Genomic DNA, 22,177 nt, shown 5'->3' on the forward strand with positions numbered 1-22,177 from the left:
CCAAATGAGAGCTGTTACAGAGAGAGGACTGCCCAGTTTTCCCCCAAAAATATTAAAGCTGCTAAATGTTTATGGCTGTCCTTTGAAAGCCCTCTTTATCCAAAGTTAAACTGATCTCGTACTGTGCGGTGATATCAGGCTCTCCTCAGGACTCAAATGACTCCGACAGCTGTTTTCAAGACGTGCATTTGGACATGGTACAGAGCCAGCATGTTGAGAACAGTGGACACGCAGACGGACGGGCGAGGAGGATATCAGGCCATTATAGTAGATAGATTTGGAGTCTGTCTCTGCTCTCCTGCTCTCTCTCCCACCCATCGCATAGCTCCCTCCACCCACCCCCCTCGCAGGGTTAAGCACTTCGCTGGTAATGACCATGCTTCAGACAGCACTTTTAAGCCTTGGTGCCTTGCTGGAGCCGCAGTGTAATTCAGCCAAAAAAGCCAGCGCCCCGGGGAGGGAGTGGAGTCTTTCGGAGGAAATTGACAGTGTGTGGAGCTCGTCAGCCCCAAGGCGCACCCCAGTCCTGCTTAGGCTCAGACACCCTGCTGGGGAAGGTGCTGAGGTGGCTGGGAGAGGATGTGAAGGCCTCTGGCAAGAGAAGACGCTGCAAAAAAAAGTATCCATCCCAGCAAGTCATACATGTGTACTGCAGTCTAATACTGGGTCTCTAAACGGTGAAAAGCGAGTGGAGAAATCAATCATTGGTTATTCTATGTCAATGGTCTGTGTTGATATTATCGACAGAACTAATCTGCATGATTTCAAGATATTTAAACTTTTAAAACAGATAAAACTCCATTAGAAACAGTTCAAATTAGGGTTTACAATACATAACTCAGTGTCTTGTTCTTGTCAGCACACCGCATTTCTTTCTTGCCCACCTCCACACCCGAAACCCTCCTCCTCAAACCACTACATCCACATCCACAAAAAAAAAGCAAGAGAGAAAAATGCTGTTATTCATTTCTTTTATTTGTGTTCAGCCACATGGGGACATGGACAGTCTGCCCTGCTCCTGTCCTTGGCAGCTCAAGCATGCAGCCATGTAATCTGCGTTCCACTCCTTATTGATGGAGTTCACAGATCCGGAGGGCGCGTTGGTGCACCATCATCCCATACTCCACCGTAGCCGGGAGAATGACTGCCTCGGCTGTTAGCATTGGACGGTCCAGTCTGCTGAGGAAGCAGTAGACGTTAATCTGCTCGGTCACACTCCAGCTCTCCCGCGGGACTGCGGGGATTAAACCCGGCGCAGGATATAGCGTCCGCCCGAATGCGTGACCGTGCTGGGAATTTCCATGTAATTGTGAACGAAGCACCATGAGCTCTCCTTCTCCTTCTCCTCCCCTCCATCGCACTATAAATACCACCAAGACTCCCCAAAGGCACCAAGTGCCCGAGAAGCAGGCAGGAAACCAAGACTCAGCCACAAGGACACGAGAAGGGACAAATAAGAAATGACATCCTCCTTGTCCTCTTTTCCTCTTGTCCCTCTTTGATTGGTTTCCAGAGCAGTATGAGTAGCATGCAAAGTAGGTGAAGTAGATGACACACTTATTTGCATACGGTATATTTTAATGCTAACACTGCAGATTTCTTTCTTCTGGCTCGTTTTGAGCAACAGGAAGTGGAGTTTCTTAGCACTTAGATTATGTTTTTTGAAAGTTAGGGTTTGCACAGAAAACCATCAACAGCTCACAATTCATATTACCTTATACTGTATGAAGCTACTGTCATGGCTAAGGAAAGACATGCTAACAAAAGTTAACTGAAGGATCAAAGTTAGAAGGGATTTCTATACCTAGGATAGGTCATTATTGATGACTTAATGTGACCGTGTTGCCAGCGATGAACTGCTGAAGCTAACTGGATGCTGAAAACATAACAGAGCCGGCTGGAAACACTGTGAGCGGTGCTGGCTCAGGCCTGCGTGAGCTGACCAATCAGAGCAGACTGGGTATTCTTCGAGAGACAGGAGCTAAAACAGAGAAAACTAAAGCATGTAAACCTGTTCTAGTTATAACCCAAATCAAAATTATGCACCCGAAAATAAGCATAATATTTCTCCTTTACACCATGTCATATATGTTATAATTATAATTTTAATGTGACATTTATATTCTGTAGTTATCTTTATTTTGTCTCTTGCCTCATGATCCAGCCTCCTCACCTAATCTAAGCCTTAGAAATCATGAATGACTCTTCTGAAAACACCTAGAATTTCATGGTCGAGCTCTCAGTCATTTTAAAAAGTGGGTTAGTACACTATCTGTCCTTGAAGAAGCGCCCTGGCGCAGCCCCAATCCTTCAGCAAGTGAATCATTCCTGTCAGGATAGAGCAAGACTCATAGGAAAGCTTAGCGTTAACGCAGTCCCACAGCTACTCTGTCTTTCCTTTGTCAGCCGAGGCAAACGTAGCCCACAACTAGAACATTTTGAATGGTAGTACATCAAGACGGATACGTTCTCTTGATGCTGCTTAATAACACATTTTTTTCAACACAAACCTCTTCGACTCCATTTGGCTTCTCACCCACAACCAGTGAAGTTGTATCATGGAAACTTCCAGACACTAACTCCCACTTTTGGGGCTTTTGGGCCCGTCCGCCAAAACGGGAAAGAAAAAAAAATGCAGATTGTCCAAATGGGACTGTGTGATATAAACAACTCCCCGGGAGGTGTGCTGGAGCCTCACTCTGTCACAAGGGCCAAAAACCACAAAGTGTCCGCCCAGGCTTTGGGAATGTATGGCAGGCGGCCATGACATGGGGCTCAACAGCTGTCCAAAGAGGGCTGAGAGAGGTCGCTGACTGCGGCCTTGTTCATCTGCAGCAAATCGTCCACCCGCGCCGAGAGGGAGGAAGCTGCAGGGCACTGTTCCCAGGATTTTCCACAGCGTCGTAGGCAGTTGCTTATGAGTGGAAGAAACATGGAAATGTGTCTTCTAACTGGTCGCATGGTCTCAGAAGCATTTTATTTGCATTCACACAGACACACACATATACACACATGCACTGTACACCCTACATATCCTCCTGTGTTCGTTAGCAGACATCCTTTCTTCCTGAACGCTTCCCTATTATAGCCCCAAAACCCTTGACAGGTGTCAGCTGTACTCAGCTCACCGACTCACCAAAGCCTCTCCAGAAATAATCCGCTTCTTCTTTTCCCATCTCCCACAGTAGATTTCATCACAATTTCTGGACAAATTCAACCGGAGCTGCTGACTTTTATGGGAAAGACTTTTATTTTGATTCAATATAAATCCTATCTCGGGGGTTGGGGGGTGCAGGAGGTTTTTTTTTTCCCTCCCTACCTTTCTGTCTGTCTGTCTTCCTCTCTTTCCGCCCCCACCCTCTGCTGCTTCCTCCCGCTCTCTCCCTCTGTTGGACTCGCAGGCTTATGTCATGTGGAAAGTGTCTTCACTGAAGCAGCTCGAGGACACTGAGAAGCCATTTCCATTTTCGGAGATGTTTTTTTTTCCCCCCGTGTGGAATATTGTCATTCAACTTTCCCTCGTTTGAGCGTGCGGAAAAGCCTTCAGGTTTTAAAGGGACTTGATCCCCTTTTCCAGACATATTCTCAGAGGATTAAGCAGTGAGGCCCAACTAAAGCACCCTTAATCAAATCAAAATAAATAGCCCCCTTCACAATGGAGGATGCCACATTTTCCATTTCTATTTTGCAGAGGATTTGTCCCAGGGAGGGAACATCGGCGGGGAAAAGGCCCAGTGCCTGCAGAGGGAATACAATGTGATGTGCTCCATATGTGTGTGTGTGTGTGTGTGTGGGAGTGTACTGCACTGACATGTACAGTTGGTGTGTTTTAGTGTGCCTCAATGTATGTACATGTTGTCTTGGACAGCATGCTCATTCTCTTTCAGCTTTTATTGCAGCTGGTGTTGGAGGCGAGCTGAGCTTTTAGAGCCAAAATGGAGGGGTTTAAGTGTGCCTTAGGAAAGCTTCTGGCATTGCGGCCATGTGGCACTCCAGGGCAGCAACACAGCATTTACTGCAGATTAGAGCTCCTCTCAAGTGTTGCACAAAGTCAGCCTTAAGCTTGGCAATTGTTCCGAGGGCCAACCGGCAACCTGCAGCTGTGAAAAATGTCACCACACCCCATATAGTTTTACAGGCCTCCACTGAAGGTTATAGAGGTTAGGACTCAGAATTCAGTTTTGCGCTTTATATCCCTTATTCCTCATCTGTCACAGGACTATTTTCTTGATGGATGAAAATGTTGTATGTGTCACTGATGCCGGTATCAGGGTATCAGCTGACAAGCACTTAATAAACACTCCATCTCTCTCAAATAAAGTGATTCATAGCACCTATCTGCGCCTACGGTATTTCACAACAGCCATTTTGTGTCAATCTCGTAAGCAATCTATCAAATTCAAGTGGGAAGTTAATGTCCAAAGTGACAACAACCCATGTTTTACCTTTTCACTGACATTGTTGGTGAAATATTTCAGTGATGATCGGCTCATCCACATGTGCCTTCTTCTTCCAGGTAACTACCCTCGGCCCTCCAACTACGGCGGCACCGGCAGTACCGGCTACAGCGGCCCCGGCCCCGGCATGACCAACAGTCTGGGAATGAACGCTAGCAGCCCCATGCACGGCCAGGGGCCCGGCCAGCCCATACCTGTAGGACGCAGCCTCGGCCCAGGCAGCCAGAACAGGGTGTACCCTCCCATGGCTCCCAGCTCTCCCAGCATGCCCCAGCCAGCTGGGCCCGGAATGGGACCTCCTTCTTTGGGTAGCTCTAACCGCAAGGCCCAGGAGGCAGCAGCAGCTGCCATGCCAGGATCTGCCAACTCAACACACAACAGGTAAGAGCACGGCAAGGAAATCTTGGAGATTGTGAGATTTTGACAGAGATTAACTTGGCTCCTCACCTAAGTTTTAGTATGTACAGTATATGTATGAGTGTTTGTGTGTGTATATGAGCATTTTAATTCCTTGCAGCTGCACCTATAATGGGCTTAAAAGTGATCTTGACTAAAGAAAGAAGAATGGTGATTTTATTTCAGCAGCATTGCAAAATAAATGGCCCAAACTGAGACTATTTTACTTCCCCCAGAAATAGCGGTATGCTAAAAATTAGGGGCCAGCAAGCGCGGCTCTCTTACATCACAGGGACCTCTGTGGGGAGGTGCGCTGAAAAGCACCACAGAGAGTTTGTGCGCCACAGAGTTTGTCTTTTTTTTTTTTCCAAGAGTGTTTTCAGGCGTGCAGGCAAGAGTTCATTCTCAGGGGTTCCACGCTTCTGTGAGCCATTTGTGCAACTATCCCTATTTTCCCACATCTCATAAAGTGCCTGACATTTTGATAGCTGGCACTATACACCAAATGGCATTTGTTGCAGAAAGAGAGATATTGGCTTGTGAGAAGACTGCACGGGTTGAATACTGCTCTGTCAAAACATAAAAGAAGAGAAAGCAAACCACAGGTTTAACTGTGAAAACAGCAGAGACAGAGGTGACACCAAGCACCTTAACACAAATACAAAGCACTTTGATGCTATAACGGTATATGAGTTAAGGGATATTATTTCTCCATCAGGGTTGGAGCTTTGAATATATGAGTGTTTGTAGTGTTGGAGAGCAGGGCTGTTGCGGGATTGTGTGGGCAGTAAACTTTTGCTGAACCCAGCCGGGGGAACTTGTGAAAACATGGCCGTCTTCTGAGAGGAAGGGTGGATTTCTGCGCTTCCTCCAATTGGTGCGGGTTTTGCCTAACAATGCATCATGGGAGCAGTCTCGCCAGCATTCCGCCGGCTGAAGTGGCAGATTAACATTTGTCAATGTTCATTCCCATTTCTGATGATGCATGAGTCAGACTATGAGCCAGCGATGATATTTCAGATGAAGTTTCTCTTTCTGTCGGGAGTCTGGTGACGCCGATCTGCAGGCGGCCTCCATATGCGAGGTCCCCAGCGCAGATGCAGCCACCCCAACCCTCCTCCACCCACTGGCCTACAGCCCACCCCTCCTCCACCCGTCTACCACCTTCACCTCCACCCAGACCTCACCATCCACCCATCCTGCCACCCTCACATTCACAGCACTATAGGTACGTCCACCACCCTCATGACATGTGTGCGTGTGTGTGCCTTTCAAGGGTTATTCCACCAATTTTACAGATCTTGGGGAGTACTACTGCTTATGTGAAAAAAGTAGTTTAAAGTGTTTTACGTCAGGCGCCTGGTCTAGAAAAACAGTCCAATAGCATTGCACTCCTTTAACACTGTCGGACTTTTAAACTGTCAATAGTTCAACAATTTCTTCCTCATTTTCGAAACCTGGTGCCTACATTACCCATAATGCAGCTTAGCCACTGAGTGACATCAATGGAGGCAATTGATCAGATTGCTTACAGCTTCCTCTGGAGTTACAAAAACTTTTTTCACATATGCAGCAGTACTCGCCAAGACCTGTAAACACACGTTAATGTGTAAAACTGGTGGCGTTACCCTTTAAATGTATCCTGTATATATGTAATTGTGTTTGTGTGCGACCAAAGTGAAAGTGATCATGATGATATTTCTCACGCGCTCCCTCTGAGATCAAAACAAGACGAGTCATCATTGTTATTACCATAATAGCCATCATCACCTTCATCATCACCACTGTAGTCATCACTGTCATCGTCAGGATGTCTGAGTCACTCTGCTGAGCACGTACAGCGTGATGCATGGACACACTCACAGAGTTTCAGATTGTTGTGAGCACAGTGTTGGCATTTTGGGTGGGGGGGCTGATAGTATGTGTGATTAACGATGTGCAGCCCAGTGCTGTCCTCACACTAACACACACACTCGCACACACTCACACAATGCAAATGCTGGCCGAGCCATTAAGAGACGGCCGGGCTGTCAATAAGAAGTGGCGTGACATGATCCCCGCTGCTGGGACCAATCAGAGTGGCTGTCAGTCTCTCCTCACATTCGGCGAGACAACTAGAGAGGTGTCGCTCACTGTGGCGCTGCTGGAGGAGAAGACTCTCTCTAGCACACTCTGTTTGTTTACATTTCTGTCTAAAAAGTGTCTGTGAAAGCATCCCTGGGTTCTTTATCTTTGCCTGACGTTTTATCTCCGTCTTCAGCATTAAGCAGTCATTATCGTGTGTGCTGCAAAGATCACATTTAAAGCAAGAAATCCAGTACAACAAGGGCTTTTTCTTTTGATTTTCGGTTGGAAGCCTGTTTTCATCTTTCTCTCCGTTCCGCCGCGGCGGAGGTTGCCGCGCATGCTAACTTCCAAATTGCTTCTGTTTTTATTCAAAACAAAGCGTAACTTCCACCGCACTGCAGGAACAACCGAACCGACAGTGGATGCTTCGAACAACAAAAGACGTGTTTAAACTAGCTGGTGTAAAAAAAAAAAAAAACTTCTGCCAACTAGGTGAGATCTGCTTTGAAAACCAAAGCAGATCTCACCTAGTTGGCATCATTTTTTTCACTGTTAACAGATTTGAATCACTTGTCATATTTCAATATATTTAAAAGATATTGATTTCTTTATTGATAATAACATGTTTTTACTACAAATAGGAATAAGTCTTTAGCAGGGAGCTTTTTTGACAGCCTAAATTTTGTCACATCGGGCATTTTTGCAGAATACTCCAGCTTCTTGTCTCACCCTCACAGTCGTTCTCGTCTGCTATCACTCATTCTCCCTCTTTCATCCGTCCCCGTCTGCCTCTGTTCTCTCTCCTCCCACCTGTTTCACTCTTTTTACTAACTCTCCCAACTGTATCGCCCTCTCCGTCTCTGTGCAGCTCTGTTATCCTACCCAGACTGTTTTATCTCCCTCAGTCTTTCTTCCTCCCAATTTGCTTTTTGTTCTCTGCCGTCTCCAGCACAGCCTTGTTATGTTTTTCTTCCTCAGATCCCACTTTAGAACATCTGAGGGAGATCAGGAGAAAATTGGCCTCCGAAAACCTGCAGTTAAAGGCTCCAGTACCCCGGTTTGCTCTCCAGATCTCAGCGCAACATTCTGAAACATTCAGAGCTAGTTCGTCTTCGTCTGAGAAACAAGTTGTTAGTCGTAGCACATGTCTAGTCTCGCTCTTTGATGCGCGGACCCCGAGTGAGCTGCCACAGCCACCCGCTCCCGACCTTCCAAATCAGGGGCTAGTTAGCGGTGATGTCATCGGTTGGTTTCTTCCTCGTTTCCTCATTTTCTTGAACACCCCCCTGAACTACATCCCCACTAATAATCCCTCTACATTTCCACCTCTCATCCCCCATCTGACTCACACACACCCTCACACACTAGTCGACGCACTCCAGCTTCATTACGCTGAGTGAAAAGAATGCCAAATGAACAGAGGAGGGCCACTTCTGGTATTCCAGGGCTGCAGGCTAGGGTCGTGATTAAATCTTCATAAAGTGTGGCGTGAGTGTTTTTCTCCCTCGAGCCCTCTCAGAGTTTTTTTGGGTTTTTTTGTCCTCCACCGGCCGACTTGAATCAGGAGCAAATGTCCCTCTTTTATCGGTTATCCAGTTTGATTGGTGATTGAGGGGAAACAGCGTTGGCCCGGAGAGTTTTGAGAACACGAAAAAGAATCCTGTTGTTCAACTAGAAGTTGATTTGTGTCAACGGGAAGTGAAGTATAGTTTTTATTGCAACAGCACAGACACACAAAGTCTTGCAAATCGTATTTTTTGTAATCTAGGAATTGCATTTCATTCTGCTGTTTTAGTTATACAAGGTGCAGGGTAATTTATTCATCATTATACAACACAGGAAAGTTTGGAAACTCCTTCATGCTACACAAATTAAAGAACAAGTCTCTGTGGGCACAGCAGTCTCTGATCTCATGTTGTTTTGCCACCCCGAGTCCCTTCTTTCTCCATTTCCTTTCCCTGTGACCGGACGTTAGCCAGGAGCAGCTATGGCTCGCTTTGAAAAAGTAAGAAAGTAAATGTCACTTCATGCACTGTCACCTAATTTCAAAAATAGATGCTGGTCAATCTTGAGATCACATTATTTTTTCTGGAAAACAGCATCAGTTTCATGAAAAGTTGACTTTTTGGGCGTACCGGGCTGCCAGTTGTCAGCATGATGAATTGCTGTGTTAAAAGTCTGACATGTTATGTTCAAATAACACGGACGATGTCAAGCCTGTCAGTGTGGAGGAGGTACAAGTTTGTTTGGGAGAAAGGTGCTGTACAAAATTTTGTAGGGGCTGTGGAGTGATGTTGGGGATTTTTTCTTTTTTTTTTTTCTTTTTGGAAAAGCGAAGAGAACAGAAAGTATTAAAAGGTATAAGCTTTTCTTGGCAGCAGCTTCTGAGGACAGAACTGGCTTTTCAAATGACTTTCCAGTGCTGCCGGCGACACTCTACAAAAAGTTCCTGGAGCTATAGGAACGGGCTCTGTCGAAAAAATAAGCATTTAGCAGGAGAAGAGCAAAGCTCAGGAATAAAAAAAGAGCCGTAAATCAAAGGGAAATTGAAGGGAGAAAAATGTTGGAAGAGGGGAGAAGAGAGGAGAGTAGAGTGCTCCCAGGCAAATCCTCGCCAAATAATTCATTTCTGACCTCCTTAGTAAGTAAATTTGCTAAATAAATAAGAGCAGCGCTTGAATGTCAAGAACGGGGGATGCTGCCTGTGGCGCTTTGTCGCTCGCAGTCTTGGCAGTGCTGTGGAGCGCTCTGCTTTCATTAGATGGGCAAAATAAATGGCTTCTCCTCCATCCATCCTGAGCTGTTTGATGTTTAGGAGAGAGGGGAGGGAGAGGGTAGAGTAGCTTTTCTCTGGATTTAATATGTTAAAAGCTGTCCTTTTATTTTTTGTGGGAGGTTTATTCTGGCCTCCCCTCTGTGAGTGTGTGTGTGTGTGTGTGTGTGTGTGTGTGTGTGTGTGTGTGTGTGTGTGTGTGTGTGTGTGTGTGTGTGTGTGTGTGTGTGTGGTGAGTTGAGTCAGGAGTTTGGAGGAGCTATGAGCCCAAGCTGCCCTGAGAACAGATTGGGTCCATATATAATTCATGGCCTCCAGCCGATCCACTCCATCCTTCCATCCAGCAGCCACTCTCTGCCTCCTTTTTCTCTCACTTTCTTCTACACACACACACACACACAAAGCCGAGGGATCGATAGGGAGGGACGCTCAGCCATCACACACTCCTGCAGTCCCAGCGCTTCTGCTGTCTCGTCCAGTTAGCGGCGCTGGGAGGCATCGGCGCGGCCTGTCACCACGAATGAAGGACAAAGGCGCTGCCACTTCTAGAGAGACGCCGTCAGCTGGTTGGCTGGCACCTCGTAACCATGGCATCCCCTTGGCAACGGCGCCCACCCCGCGCATGAACACAAGGACACGCTCAAACACACACTGACACACAGACACGCACACAGACACACACTCTCTGCCCATGGTGTGAAAGTGGCCTTCTCCGATGCCCTTCACACATGTGGACTGAATAGCAATAGGAGAGAGATGGCTCTGTGTGTGTGTGTGTGTGTGTGTGTGTGTGTGTGTGTGTGTGTGTGTGTGTGTGTGTGTGTGTGTGTGTGTGTGTGTGTGTGTGTGTGTGTGTGTGTGACTAAAGAGGAGAGCATTTAAATAGAATGAATAGAAAAACAATGGAATAGCAGTTATCATTTTGAAGTGACTCGGGTTAAAAAAAAAAAAGCAACAATGTGCATTTGAAAGCTCTTTGTTTCAGCTGTGTGAGATGATGGCTTTTCTGCCCTAATAGTGTGTCTGGACAGGTGAAACAAAAGATTGGAACCGAAGCTGAATATTCATGTGCTCATACTAATGTAATGTCAAAACTCTTGACTCTAACTTTTCTTAAAAAACCCAGTGAAACTCGAAGAGAAAGTCGAGTTTCCCCGCTCTGCGTCTGTCCTCAGCCCACCCTCAGACAGCAAACTGAGAGTGCACCTGATGGCCTGACGGTGTTAGGATACAGTTTCTATGTTTCTTGCTCTGTGTGTGTGTGCTTGAGTGTGTGTTCCCTTGACTCACTCTCATGGAACAGCGATTACCTCCAGCTCAGGGGCCCCAAGCTGAGAATACGCCCCCCATCGGTCCACCGGGGACCCATAGACACACTGCTCTGGCTTCTTCTTCCTGCCTTAATTTCCTTCTCTCCCTTCTTCTTCTCCTCCTCTCCCTCCTTTCCCATCTCTCCATCCCTCCTCTCTCCCATGCTTTCTTTCCGCCTTCCTTCACTCACTCTTTCTTTCTCTCTCTCTGCTGCAACAGGATGTTTTTTTTTCCTCAAAGGTGCCCGAGAGCAAGATGAATGCGCTGTGCCGTTTTTTGTTTTTTTTTGTTTTGTTTTTTTTTTCTTTGCTCCCCCCGATAGCGGCACATGCATATATTAAGTGTGATTAAACGCTGTGCAATGCCTCCATCAAGTGCTTTCTAATGGGCTTTTTTATGACATGAATTAGTCATAATGGGAGAGCGCCACAGCCGAAAACCTCCAACCACTGTTGTTGTTGTTGTTGATTTGGATATTTCACCGTACACATGAGAGCTTCTGCTTATATTGCTTAAGGTGGGTGAGGGGCGTTTTTTTTTTTTTTCCTTTCTTTACAGTATGGATAAATGAGCTTCTCAAGCATTTGGCAACTCTAAACTTATTTTTCCTCGCCGGCTAATCAGCGCTCTCTTTTGTGGGAGTTTGCATGCAGAATATACTTGAGAGGGAAGGTGATCAAAAGGTAGATTTATTTCTGCGTCTTGACTCACACAAAGCTTTTTAGGGAACACGTAGGCAGCAACGCAGGAGTCTATATTCCCCCCCCCCCCCCCCCCCCATTATAGGGAAATGGGGCCAGATAAGCGTGGATTTGGTGTGAGCTTGTTTCTTTGCCATGGAGCTCCCCTGTGCACCTCGGCCCCCATAGAGGGATTACATATGTATCATCAGCCGTGCTCTATGACTAATTACATCTGTGAGATGAGATTATGGGGAGGTTTACCAAGCCAATCCCTCCTCTTAGGCTATGTGTATCGCTTCCAACATGAGGTATTACACTATGTTTCTGCGTGAGTGTGTGAAAGAGAGAAAGATGCCAGTTAGGAGGGAATTGACTGACATAAATCCGGTTAGCATTTTTCTTTGCGTCCACATAAAAGGGCGTTGCATCTCGGGCCAAATACTCCTCCTTGTGGTCCGTCGTCGACTTCCTCAGCTGTCTGCCCCTTCCTGTCTGCTTTTCTTATTTAGTTTCAGGCCTCTCCCTCTCTCTCTCTCTCTCTCTTCGCCTCACATGTTTTCTGTCTCTCTCCGCTCTTTCTCCCCAATCTTCTCTTATATGGTTGTCCAGGAGATAATCTTGAGCCAGCAGGAGATAGACCAAATTGTTCCAAACATGGTGTTCCCTTTCAGCCCCCATGTCACTGGCTCTGGCCTGCCTGCCATGCAATGATAGACGCTGCCTTCAATCACTCACACACATTCTCTCTCTCAGACACACACTCACACACACACAAGGATGGCTAACATTCAGCAGGTTGCAGATAAGCCCCTCTGATGTCACTTGCAACACCATGTGATGAGCCGCCAGAGAGAGGGAGAGAGAGAGGGGAGACTGGGGGAGGGAGATTGAGCAGGATTGATTTCTGCCGTCACCATGGCAACAAATAACATGATCCTCTCCAAAAGCACACCTTAATTAGTTAAATTATGACTTGTGGGAGAGGGGGGGGGGACGAGGGGGAGAAAATGGAGAGGGGGATTTGTAGAAGAGAGGAGCATAGAAGAGTTTTCTTTTCTGATGCAGCGTGCTCGTCGTCAGTCTTTTTGCAAAAGCTGTCTGTTTGATCAGGGATATGTTGTGTTGTGTGCTGCGTTTTTTTTTTTTTTTTATTGTGACTCTCAGATTCCATGCTGCTCGATGTTACGGATACAATAAAAGGAGTATGGCAGTGACAGACCGCCAAATATCATCTTTGTACGATTTTCGTGACTTCTGTTCCTCCGCTGCTTTCACTGTGACCCACTTATCTCCCCCACAGTCTGTTGTTGCATCGTGAATCTTAACTGGATTCATCTCTTACCAATTCTGTTCATCATCTCTCTCGTCTTTCTGTGGCAGGCAAGGGAGCTATCAAGGCCCTGGTATCAGCCAGGCGAGCACCATGGCTACCACTGTCCCCTACAGCCAGCCAACGGGAAACAACAGCTCAGCCATGGGCAACGCACAAGGTCCAGCCTACAATATGACGCCTTCAGGTATACTAGCTTAATGAGAACAAGCAGCCATACAGCATTTAAAACACTCGGAACTCTGGAAAGCACATATCTTACAAGGAAGAGAACTATTTAATTAAAAACACCGTAATTATTTATAGCCAAGTCCATTCACATCCACTGTTAGCCTTCTACAGCCCTCTATCAACAGATACACAAAGGTTTAAAATGAACTTATGACCCCTTCTCAATCAGCTAATCTTTGATAATATAATAGAGACAAACCTGTTGATTAAGAAAGCACTGCCCCCCAGGTTAATGTTAGACCGAGCCACTCAAGATTAACCTGTAAGTTTTTGTTGGATGTACAGCAGAACCAACTCTTGTTCCTTGTTCCTATTCAAAGACAGACAGAGAGGCCTGGAAGGGGCAAAAGATAGTGAAAGAAATCTCTGAGAAGCCGGTTACTTTCTCAGAGCTCTCGCTTCTCCCGTAGAGCTGGCCCCTCCAGTGAGCAAAGATTAATGTGGTGCATCCCTTCTTCTTTCTTCCCTTCACCCTGCTGCATTGTTGCTAAACGCACCTCGGAGAGCTCTGTGGCTCCCGAAATGAAAGGCATCATTTTATTCAAAACCAAATATCAGAATGCGTGACATTTGGAAAACTTCAAACGAATTAGAGCGCCAAGGTTCCTCAAAACTCATCTGGTTTGCCCCTGGGCACGGTAAAAAGCCATTAGTTTTCCCACCGTGCTGCAGCACACAAGGGAAAAATAAAGAGGGGAGCCTTGTATCCAAGGACCCCGTCTTTCTATTAATAACAAATATGCAGCTGCAGCTATGAAAAGTAGTCTTTAAGGATCTTAACACTTCTTCAATTAGAAACCTCATGTGGGTACACAAATGTCTTTGAAAACAGAAGCGAATCTTCTTGTCAGACAACATTTCTCGAACGCTAACCTTCCCGTCCTGTCGCCACTTTGAACATGGATGATTTCCCAAACTGAGGATGTGCAGCCAGAAAGGTTGAAAGAGCATGCCGGCTTATCTCATTCTCTTTCTGTGTGTCCCTTGAGCGGCAGTCTTTGAGATGAATGGCTGGACGGGCTCTGGAGGGGCCTTGAGAACACAGAAAGAAAAGGACGTAATGTTGAAACTGGGAGAAAGACGCTAAACTATTCTGCATTGACTTTGTCGGTGGCATGATGCAAACTGTTATTCAGCTGCCTTTCAGGGAGTTAAATCAAGTTGAACTGTCCAATTCTCAAGCAAGTCCCAAGTCATATTTTCTTGGGCAAGTCATTTCAAGTCAAGACACAAGTTGTGTCAAGTCACGGCAAGTTGAGTCCTTAGTTAATTCAAGTCAAGTCTCAAGGCAAGTCACCTTTTTCCGTCCCCAAGAAACTTCAGTCTTACATGCAGTATCAGATCTCTATAAAGCGAAAAGACAAAGTGTTAGTACCTGTCAATAAGAAGTAAAGTGTAAAGTGCAGTTAAGTGTCCAATTTATCCAATCGGTTTATCCAAACAGTACGACAATAAATCAAATCAAAAAATAAATCAACATTTGTTTTTATTGTTTTTATTTTAAGGAGTGAAATACTGACAGCAAGACTAAAAAGCTAAACTGGAAACATGAATTGAACACAGACAAGTCATTCGAGTCATCATGTCTTCAGTCGAGTTACAAGTCATCAGAACAGTGACTTGAGTCGACCCGGGTCCACATATCAACTGTAATAACAAAACACGGTTGTACCTCTTCATTCTGCTGTGGTGAAAGCACACCTGTAGGGACAAACCTCTTTATGAACAGAAAAACAACAAATGTTTATTTTATGGCCAAAGAATACAAAAGCTACCTGCCCGTAGATATCTCACACTAAATGTTTTATATTCGTCTAAAAATGCAGTATTTTTTAGTAAATGTTTCCTCTGTTGGTGAAGGAGCCATGGGAATGTCAGGAGACGGGATGATGAGCCCGGACGGGAAACAGAAAGCGGACGTAAAAGACGACGGCGGCCCCGCCAACGAGCCTCACAAACCAAAGGTACCCCCTTGACCTTTATCTTCTTCCCGTCTTACTCTGCAATTCCCTCTCGTCCTTTCCTTGCGTTTTCTTGTTTTGTTTTGTTTCTTGATCTTGCTCTCCTAATGAAGCAAACCAGATCTGATCAGCATATGCTGCCTCAGCACAGTGGGCTGCTTCTCTGTTGTTTTCTCGCCATATTTAATGATTTGTTTAACATTTACCATTCCTAATGTTTTCCTCGCTTTGTTTTTGCCCCCAGCACTCTCTTCTCTCGCTGATGTTTTGGCAGCCCGGGCTGCAAAAAAAGAGAGAGACACAGAGAGGAAGAGAGGGCTCGGCATCTGCAGTACACACATGCATGTGCACAGAAATATAGCGCGTATAGACACACACACACACACGTTAGCATATTTATATATTTATTTAATTTAACATAGAGACAATAAAGCGCACACTGGCCTCTCCAGTCAGTCACACATATATACACACCATCTTTCTCTTAAATACTACTTCCTCAGTGCCTCTGCTCAATATACACTCACACAAACACACACACACACACACACACACACACACGTCCCAATACACAATGCTGACTTCTCATTTTGCCCTACAATTGCAGCTCAGCTTGGCTCAGCTCAGCAACAACAGAACTCTGCTCTTTGCTCTTTTCCTACCCCCCTCCCCTTGTTTTTGCTTAACAACCCCTCACACACACACACACACACACACACAAACGTGCGCAAACACACTCACACGCCTCCATCACATCCACTACACGTCTTTTCCCTCCAAATCCCTGTCTTTTCTTTTGCTGATTACGGTAGTAGGGCCTTTTGAATTATTTAAGGCAGTCGGAGCAGCCAGAAAGACCCCCAGTGCTCCCAAAAGAGATGATCTGTCTGCCGAGAGAGAGCGAGGAGGAGGAGAGAGGGAAAGACAGGGGAAGAGAGAGGGAGAAAGATAAGGTTTTGCTGACGTGAGCATTCTGTACACAGACCAGAAGCACTTGTCAAGCTGTTGTTCCCTCTTTCGCAGTCTCTTTCACACGCACACACTAGACATAGACTCACACACACACACACACACAGACACACTGATGTGAGCTAACGTGGAGTGATTTGCACAAATTGGAGCTTGTATAAAGATTCACACACTCATATACACACATACACAGGCAGAGTAATACACGCAGATCTGCATGCATTTTAAATCTCTCGCATGCAAACACATGCAGTTATGAATGTAGACTAAGACACAATGACAATAAGTAGAGATGTCGTGATACCAGTTTTGCCTTCCAAATACTGATGCCATGCTTTAAGTTTTTGTATTGGCCGATACTGAGTACCGATCTGATTCAAGCGCGTTAAACAATATATGTTATATTTGTTTTAACGGCCGTATGGATGTTATGGATGTGCTTATAGTTGCACAAGTCGATTGCAGTTAATGAATATTGGCTAGTAAACTATTAAGTTGCATACAGGAGTGCAGAACGCTGCTGGGAGGTATGAAGGTCCTGTTTTGAATAGAAAAAGTAGGAGGTATCAGATCAGTGCATAGAGTCGTCTACTCGTTGTTACTCGATCCAGCATTTTAGGCAGTGTGACAGGCATTTCTGATACTGTTTTCAGGAGCGGAACAACAGTGAGGCATATAAAATCTTTCACACACACACACACACACACACTCACACACACACACTTTCTGTATTGAGCTTCGGCCATAGGGCTGTTTCAATGGTGGAAAGTAACCAAGTGCATTTACTCAAGCAATGTTGAGGTAGTTGTTCTTTGCTTGAGTAATTCCATTTTATTACACTTAAAACTTCTGCTCCACTACATTTCACATGTACTTTTTCTTTCACTATGTTTATGTATTAATTTTTAGATCGATTCAGGGTAATACAAAATAAGAAGTATGATAAGTACTTCAAATTAGCTCCACCTTTACCAGCTGCAACAAGTGATACACGATAATTAATACATCAATATTTATAATCCAATTATATGCATCATTCTTAAATGGGACACTTTTGCTTTTGATACTTTAATATATTTTAATGATGATACTTTTTTTACTTTAACTTAATTAAAATTTCTGAATTAATGATTTTTTACTTGTAGAATATTTGTACAACCTATACCAATAACTTCTGTACACAAACAGTAGGGGAAGTAGCATTCAGTTACTTAAGTAAAAATAGCAGTATGTTAAAAAAATACTACATACTTACAGTCAAAGTCCTGCGTTCATATTTTTTTAAGTAAACATGCAGAAGTATTATCAGTGAAATGTGCCCCTTCTAAAGTATAATTATATGTATATTATAACTGATGCTTGAAGATGTGAGCATAATTTTGAAAATGTACAGTAGCTGGTTGAGGTGGCACAGATTTGACTACTACTATTTATTGCTTCCTACATATACTTTTGGGTATATAAGAGTATTTAAATCTATTTAAATCTATAATATAGCATCACATTTTATAAGCTGGTTCAGATTGAAACTCTAACCAAAATAAGATGTTCAGTTACCATAGCTGTAAAATAAATGTGATTGGGTAAAAAGTACAATATTTACTTCCCAAATGTAGTGAAGTACAATATAACTTAAAATGGAAACATTCAAGTAGAGTGGAAATACCTCAAACCTGTACATAAAAAACAGTACTTGATGTACTTTCCACCTCTGAGTCCAAACACACACACATGTTGACTCATTTGGGTTGTCTAACTTTAGCTCACTCAAGTGTCACACTGACACCAAAGAGGTGGGTGAATGAACCCAACAGTGATGGATGCTTTTATACAAAGAAAATTAAATTCTTCCCCCGCTTTCTCTGTCTCTCTCTCTCCCCAGCAGCTACAGGACGGCTACAGCAACAATAACAGCAGCAGTGGCTCCCAGCAGTGTGTGTCCCAGCCGGCCACGCCAGGCGGTGCCCTGCCCGTGCCCTCCCCCCTCTCACCCAGCCCAGCCAGCCTCTCCTCCTACCACGGAGATGACAGCGACAGCATCAGCAGTCCCCCATGGCCCCTCAAGACCCCCTCCAGTCCTGTAAGAGCCAGAAACTCAGACACTATTGTTTGAATGGATGTGTGCATTTACTGAATAAGTCGCATTAACATATAGACACAGAGACCAGAGACCAGCTGAATTTCCCTTTATGAACAATCATGTCAGTACAAGATGTTCGTTTGATTGAGTCATGTATGACTGAGGGATTATTCTGTAATTACTCGATCAAAAGTATTCTTCAGAAAAGTCTGGAAAGGAGCCAGACGTGGTGGTTTGGGATTAAACTTTGTCCACCAGTGTGGACTTGAGGGGTATGAGTGTGCTGTGAATGAAGTAAACACAGGCTGCACACTGAACAAAATGCTCTAAAGAAGTGTTTATTTTTGCTTGGTCATTTAACGGAGGGCCTACTTCAGAATGTGTAAATATGGGATGAAACTTTAATGATCCCCGTGGGGAGAGTGGGCTGTTGTAGCAGAAAACTGCAGTGGGATACAGCAAAGAAAAATAAAGCGCAGGATAGACTATATAAGACAATCTGTAGTATATACTGACTACCACAAGCTGATTCTTCTCTTTTTTGTTCTTCATCACTCTACAGAAAGCCAACCCTAACTCCTCCACCCTCAGCGGGGAGCGAATCACACGCCTGTTTGAGCTGGGTGTGGAGCCAGAGAGGCGGGGCTGGGTGGAGCGATACCTGAACTTCATGGAGGAGAGGGGCACACCTGTCGCCCAGCTTCCCGCTGTGGGCAAGAAGCCGCTGGACCTCTGGAAGCTCTACATAGCTGTTCGAGAGATCGGAGGCCTCGCCATGGTAAAGTAGCGGGAACATGCCTGATGTTGACATGTTGGGATAATGTTAGAGATGACAGACTGTTCAACACGTACCGTAAACTCATCTCATTCTGCCCATGTACACCAGTTATTTAACATTCTCCATCAGCACACTAAAACAGTGTGGCATATGGTGTGCTTGTAAATGTGGAGAGATGTACTCAGGAGAATGAGATTCATGAAATAAATCTTGGAGAAGCCACATTTCCTGAAAATGTCACAACACTTTAGTCCTGACAAAACACCATGTGTGTCAAACTGCATGTGATAAAAATGTAAAATATATAAAGGTTAAAGTTAATACCAATGGTTGCGAGATTTAACGGGAAGCCTAAAGAAACCAGGGAAAGGGCATGCATGATGTGGCCAAAAGTATGTGGACGCGCAGAGATTTGGTCTCCTACAGCCACAATAGCGTCAATGAGATCGACCACTGTGTTGTATAACAGGAAACCGGAGCTATCAGGTACATGAAAATGTCAGGAAACCCACATATGGATCACAGTTGAAAACAACTACCTTTAATTTAAGCAGATAATGGTTTATTTGACTCCCAGTGTTGTGGTTTCCCCCTCCTAAAAGCAGCTATGTTGCCAGATGGTTTGCCAGAGCATGACCTCTATTCTCTAAAAAATAAATATATTTTTTTTGTTAATATAAGGATTTCCTAAAACTGGATCTGAGAAACTGTGAAAATCAGCCGATTGTAGTCAAAGTTGTCCACATACTTTTGGCCATATAATATAGTATGTTTTTTGGTGTCAGGTAATTAATAGCTATGTGAAAATGATGTGCACTACTCATGAGTGACCTACAACTCTGTGGTCATAGTAAATACACAAGCATTAAGTGGGCAGCCATGGAATTAATGGATTATTTTGAACAAATTCAGCAGGCTGTGGTCGACCATCCTTTACGCAAAATGACAAGTGGGTGGCTGATACTACCGGAGTACATGAGGACAGATACAGGAGTATAAACCCTACACTCACACACATTTGACTCACTAATGTCGTGTCCTCCACCGTTCAGGTAAACAAAAACAAGAAGTGGCGCGAGCTGTCCACCAACCTGAACGTGGGCACGTCCAGCAGCTCGGCCAGCTCGCTCAAGAAGCAGTACATCCAGTATCTGTTCGCCTATGAGTGCAAGATGGAGAGGGGAGAGGAGCCGCCGGCAGACAGCAGCAGCAGCAGCAGCAGCATAGCTGGAGGGGACAGCAGGAAGCAGGTCAAGATCCAGCCACCCTCACCTGGTAAGGCCTGATAACAGAGCAGTTCGCTGGGTTTTTTTTTCTCCACCACTCCACTCTCCCATCTGTCGGCAGCCAAACAACAGGTGCTGCTGATCAAACTACAGGTGTCAGGAATCATCAGAGAAACAGCGATCTGTATTCATGGCAATGTAGCAGGCGACACCACCACAATAAAGGCCTTGCAGCTGAGTCAGAAACCTTTGAGTGAAGGTAGCTGCCATGCTAGCATGTTGGAGGAATGGCAGGAATATCAGTAGCACAGTGATGCCGATTCATAGGAAAGATTAATTAACAGGTTGTGTAAATTTGTTCCCCTGTGTAGGTTGGAAAAACATTGATTTAGCAAAGAAATAAAAGGTAATGTTAATAGTCGGAGCTATGTTGTATCAGCTGCTGTGCACATTAAATGAATTAGCCCAAACTTGCCAAACCAGGTAACACTATCTAAACATGAAATTAAAATGATTCATTACAAGCCCAAAATATCTAATATTAACTGACACTGCAAAGACATTTCATAGATCCATGGACCTCCATTATCGCAGCCAGAGAGTGCATTAAATCACCAACAACAGACTTTCATTTCCACATTTTTTCAGATATTTTAAGAAATGTGTAAAAGGAGGAGGAGGTGTCGTGGGAGGGTAATTACCTGATGTCATGTCTTATGTCCTTTTTTCACAGATAATTGAAACCTTACGCTGATATTAAGATTAGATAACGCATAAAGAAATGCAAATCTAACATTAACAACATACCTTTTCACTTACCTCTAGTGTTATTTACCCAGTGGTGGAAAGTAACTAAGTACATGTATTCAAGCGCTGTACTTAAGTACAGTTTTCATGTACTTGTACTTTGTTTGATTATTTTCAATGTTATACTGCTTTATACTTCTACTCTGTGACACTTTGTAAGCAAACATTTTAAATAATGAGGCACCATATTATTAGATGTTCTTAATGAAGCAAAACAGCCATTTAAACCATTAAGTAGACAATGAGAGGACGACAAGGCAGGTTTCACCAGTGAAGGGGTTGTTGTGACACTAAACAAGATCTTTTCAGGTGCACTATAGGATGTAAATTCCTTTAATCATTGCCTCTTCGAAGGAGGAAGTTCTGATTTCCAGTTTTGCAGAATACACTTTTTCCCAGCTGTGCCTGTGAGTAATATGAAGTGTTTTTTTCTTATTAAAGTTTATTTTGAGACCTTGAATGCCTCCAAAAATCCAGATCCTGGGGTCAGATAAGATTTGGGTTTTAATAGTATCAGAAGTTATTCTATTTATGTATTTCCAGAATTGCAGAGCATATGAAGTAAATCTCTATCACAGGTTATACATCTCTGGCATTTGCAAGAGGTATCATGGTGTATTATATGCAGTCTATCTGCAGTGTAACATGTTCTATTCAAGATAATAAACTGTATTTGTCTGTGTTGTCTGGCTGAGATTAGTACAGTCTGAGACATTTCAAGGATATTACACCAGTCGACATCATTATTGTAGCATTCAAGATCTGGCAAGAAAATCAGGGCTGTCAAATAAGTTTGGCCCACCCAGTGTTTCTAGCAGTAAATTAAGGCAACTTGGAATCCTAGTACTGTTTTGCATTTTTGCATTTTTTACGTTTTACATTATTCCACATTTAAGTTTCAGTTTTTGCCCTCCAAGGGAAAAAGTTTGGGCACCCCTGCATAAGCTAAATTTAAAATAAGTAAAAGATCAGACTACTTCTTCCACCAATGTATTTACCCATGTAGAGAGTTTTTCAGTTTTACTTTGTGTGACATTTTCAACCAAATACAACTGAGCAACAGACCTCAACACGATCTGCATTGCAAACACAGCTTGTTGTATGTTTT

General features: G+C 44.3%; 1 protein-coding gene across 13 annotated transcripts in view; it reads left to right on the top strand.

The window, feature by feature from the left end:
* The window catches only part of LOC311274230 (AT-rich interactive domain-containing protein 1B-like), a 216,168-nt gene that overhangs the window by 180,873 nt on the left and 13,118 nt on the right, over positions 1-22,177 (top strand). For 5 of the 13 annotated variants that reach the window (XM_084381733.1, XM_084381731.1, XM_084381739.1 and 2 more), the window contains 7 exons: positions 4,517-4,838; positions 5,899-6,081; positions 13,068-13,204; positions 15,109-15,212; positions 18,061-18,258; positions 18,821-19,036; positions 20,089-20,311. In XM_084381733.1, the coding sequence (XP_084237859.1) occupies positions 4,517-4,838; positions 5,899-6,081; positions 13,068-13,204; positions 15,109-15,212; positions 18,061-18,258; positions 18,821-19,036; positions 20,089-20,311 (1,383 nt within the window). The remainder of the gene's footprint in view (positions 1-4,516; positions 4,839-5,898; positions 6,082-13,067; positions 13,205-15,108; positions 15,213-18,060; positions 18,259-18,820; positions 19,037-20,088; positions 20,312-22,177) is intronic. The other 8 variants (XM_084381736.1, XM_084381740.1, XM_084381734.1 and 5 more) reach the window with 4 other exon arrangements.

Source organism: Pagrus pagrus (genome assembly GCF_965226575.1).
Source record: "Pagrus pagrus genome assembly, chromosome: 18".
In the NCBI taxonomy this organism is placed as follows: Eukaryota; Metazoa; Chordata; class Actinopteri; order Spariformes; family Sparidae; genus Pagrus; species Pagrus pagrus.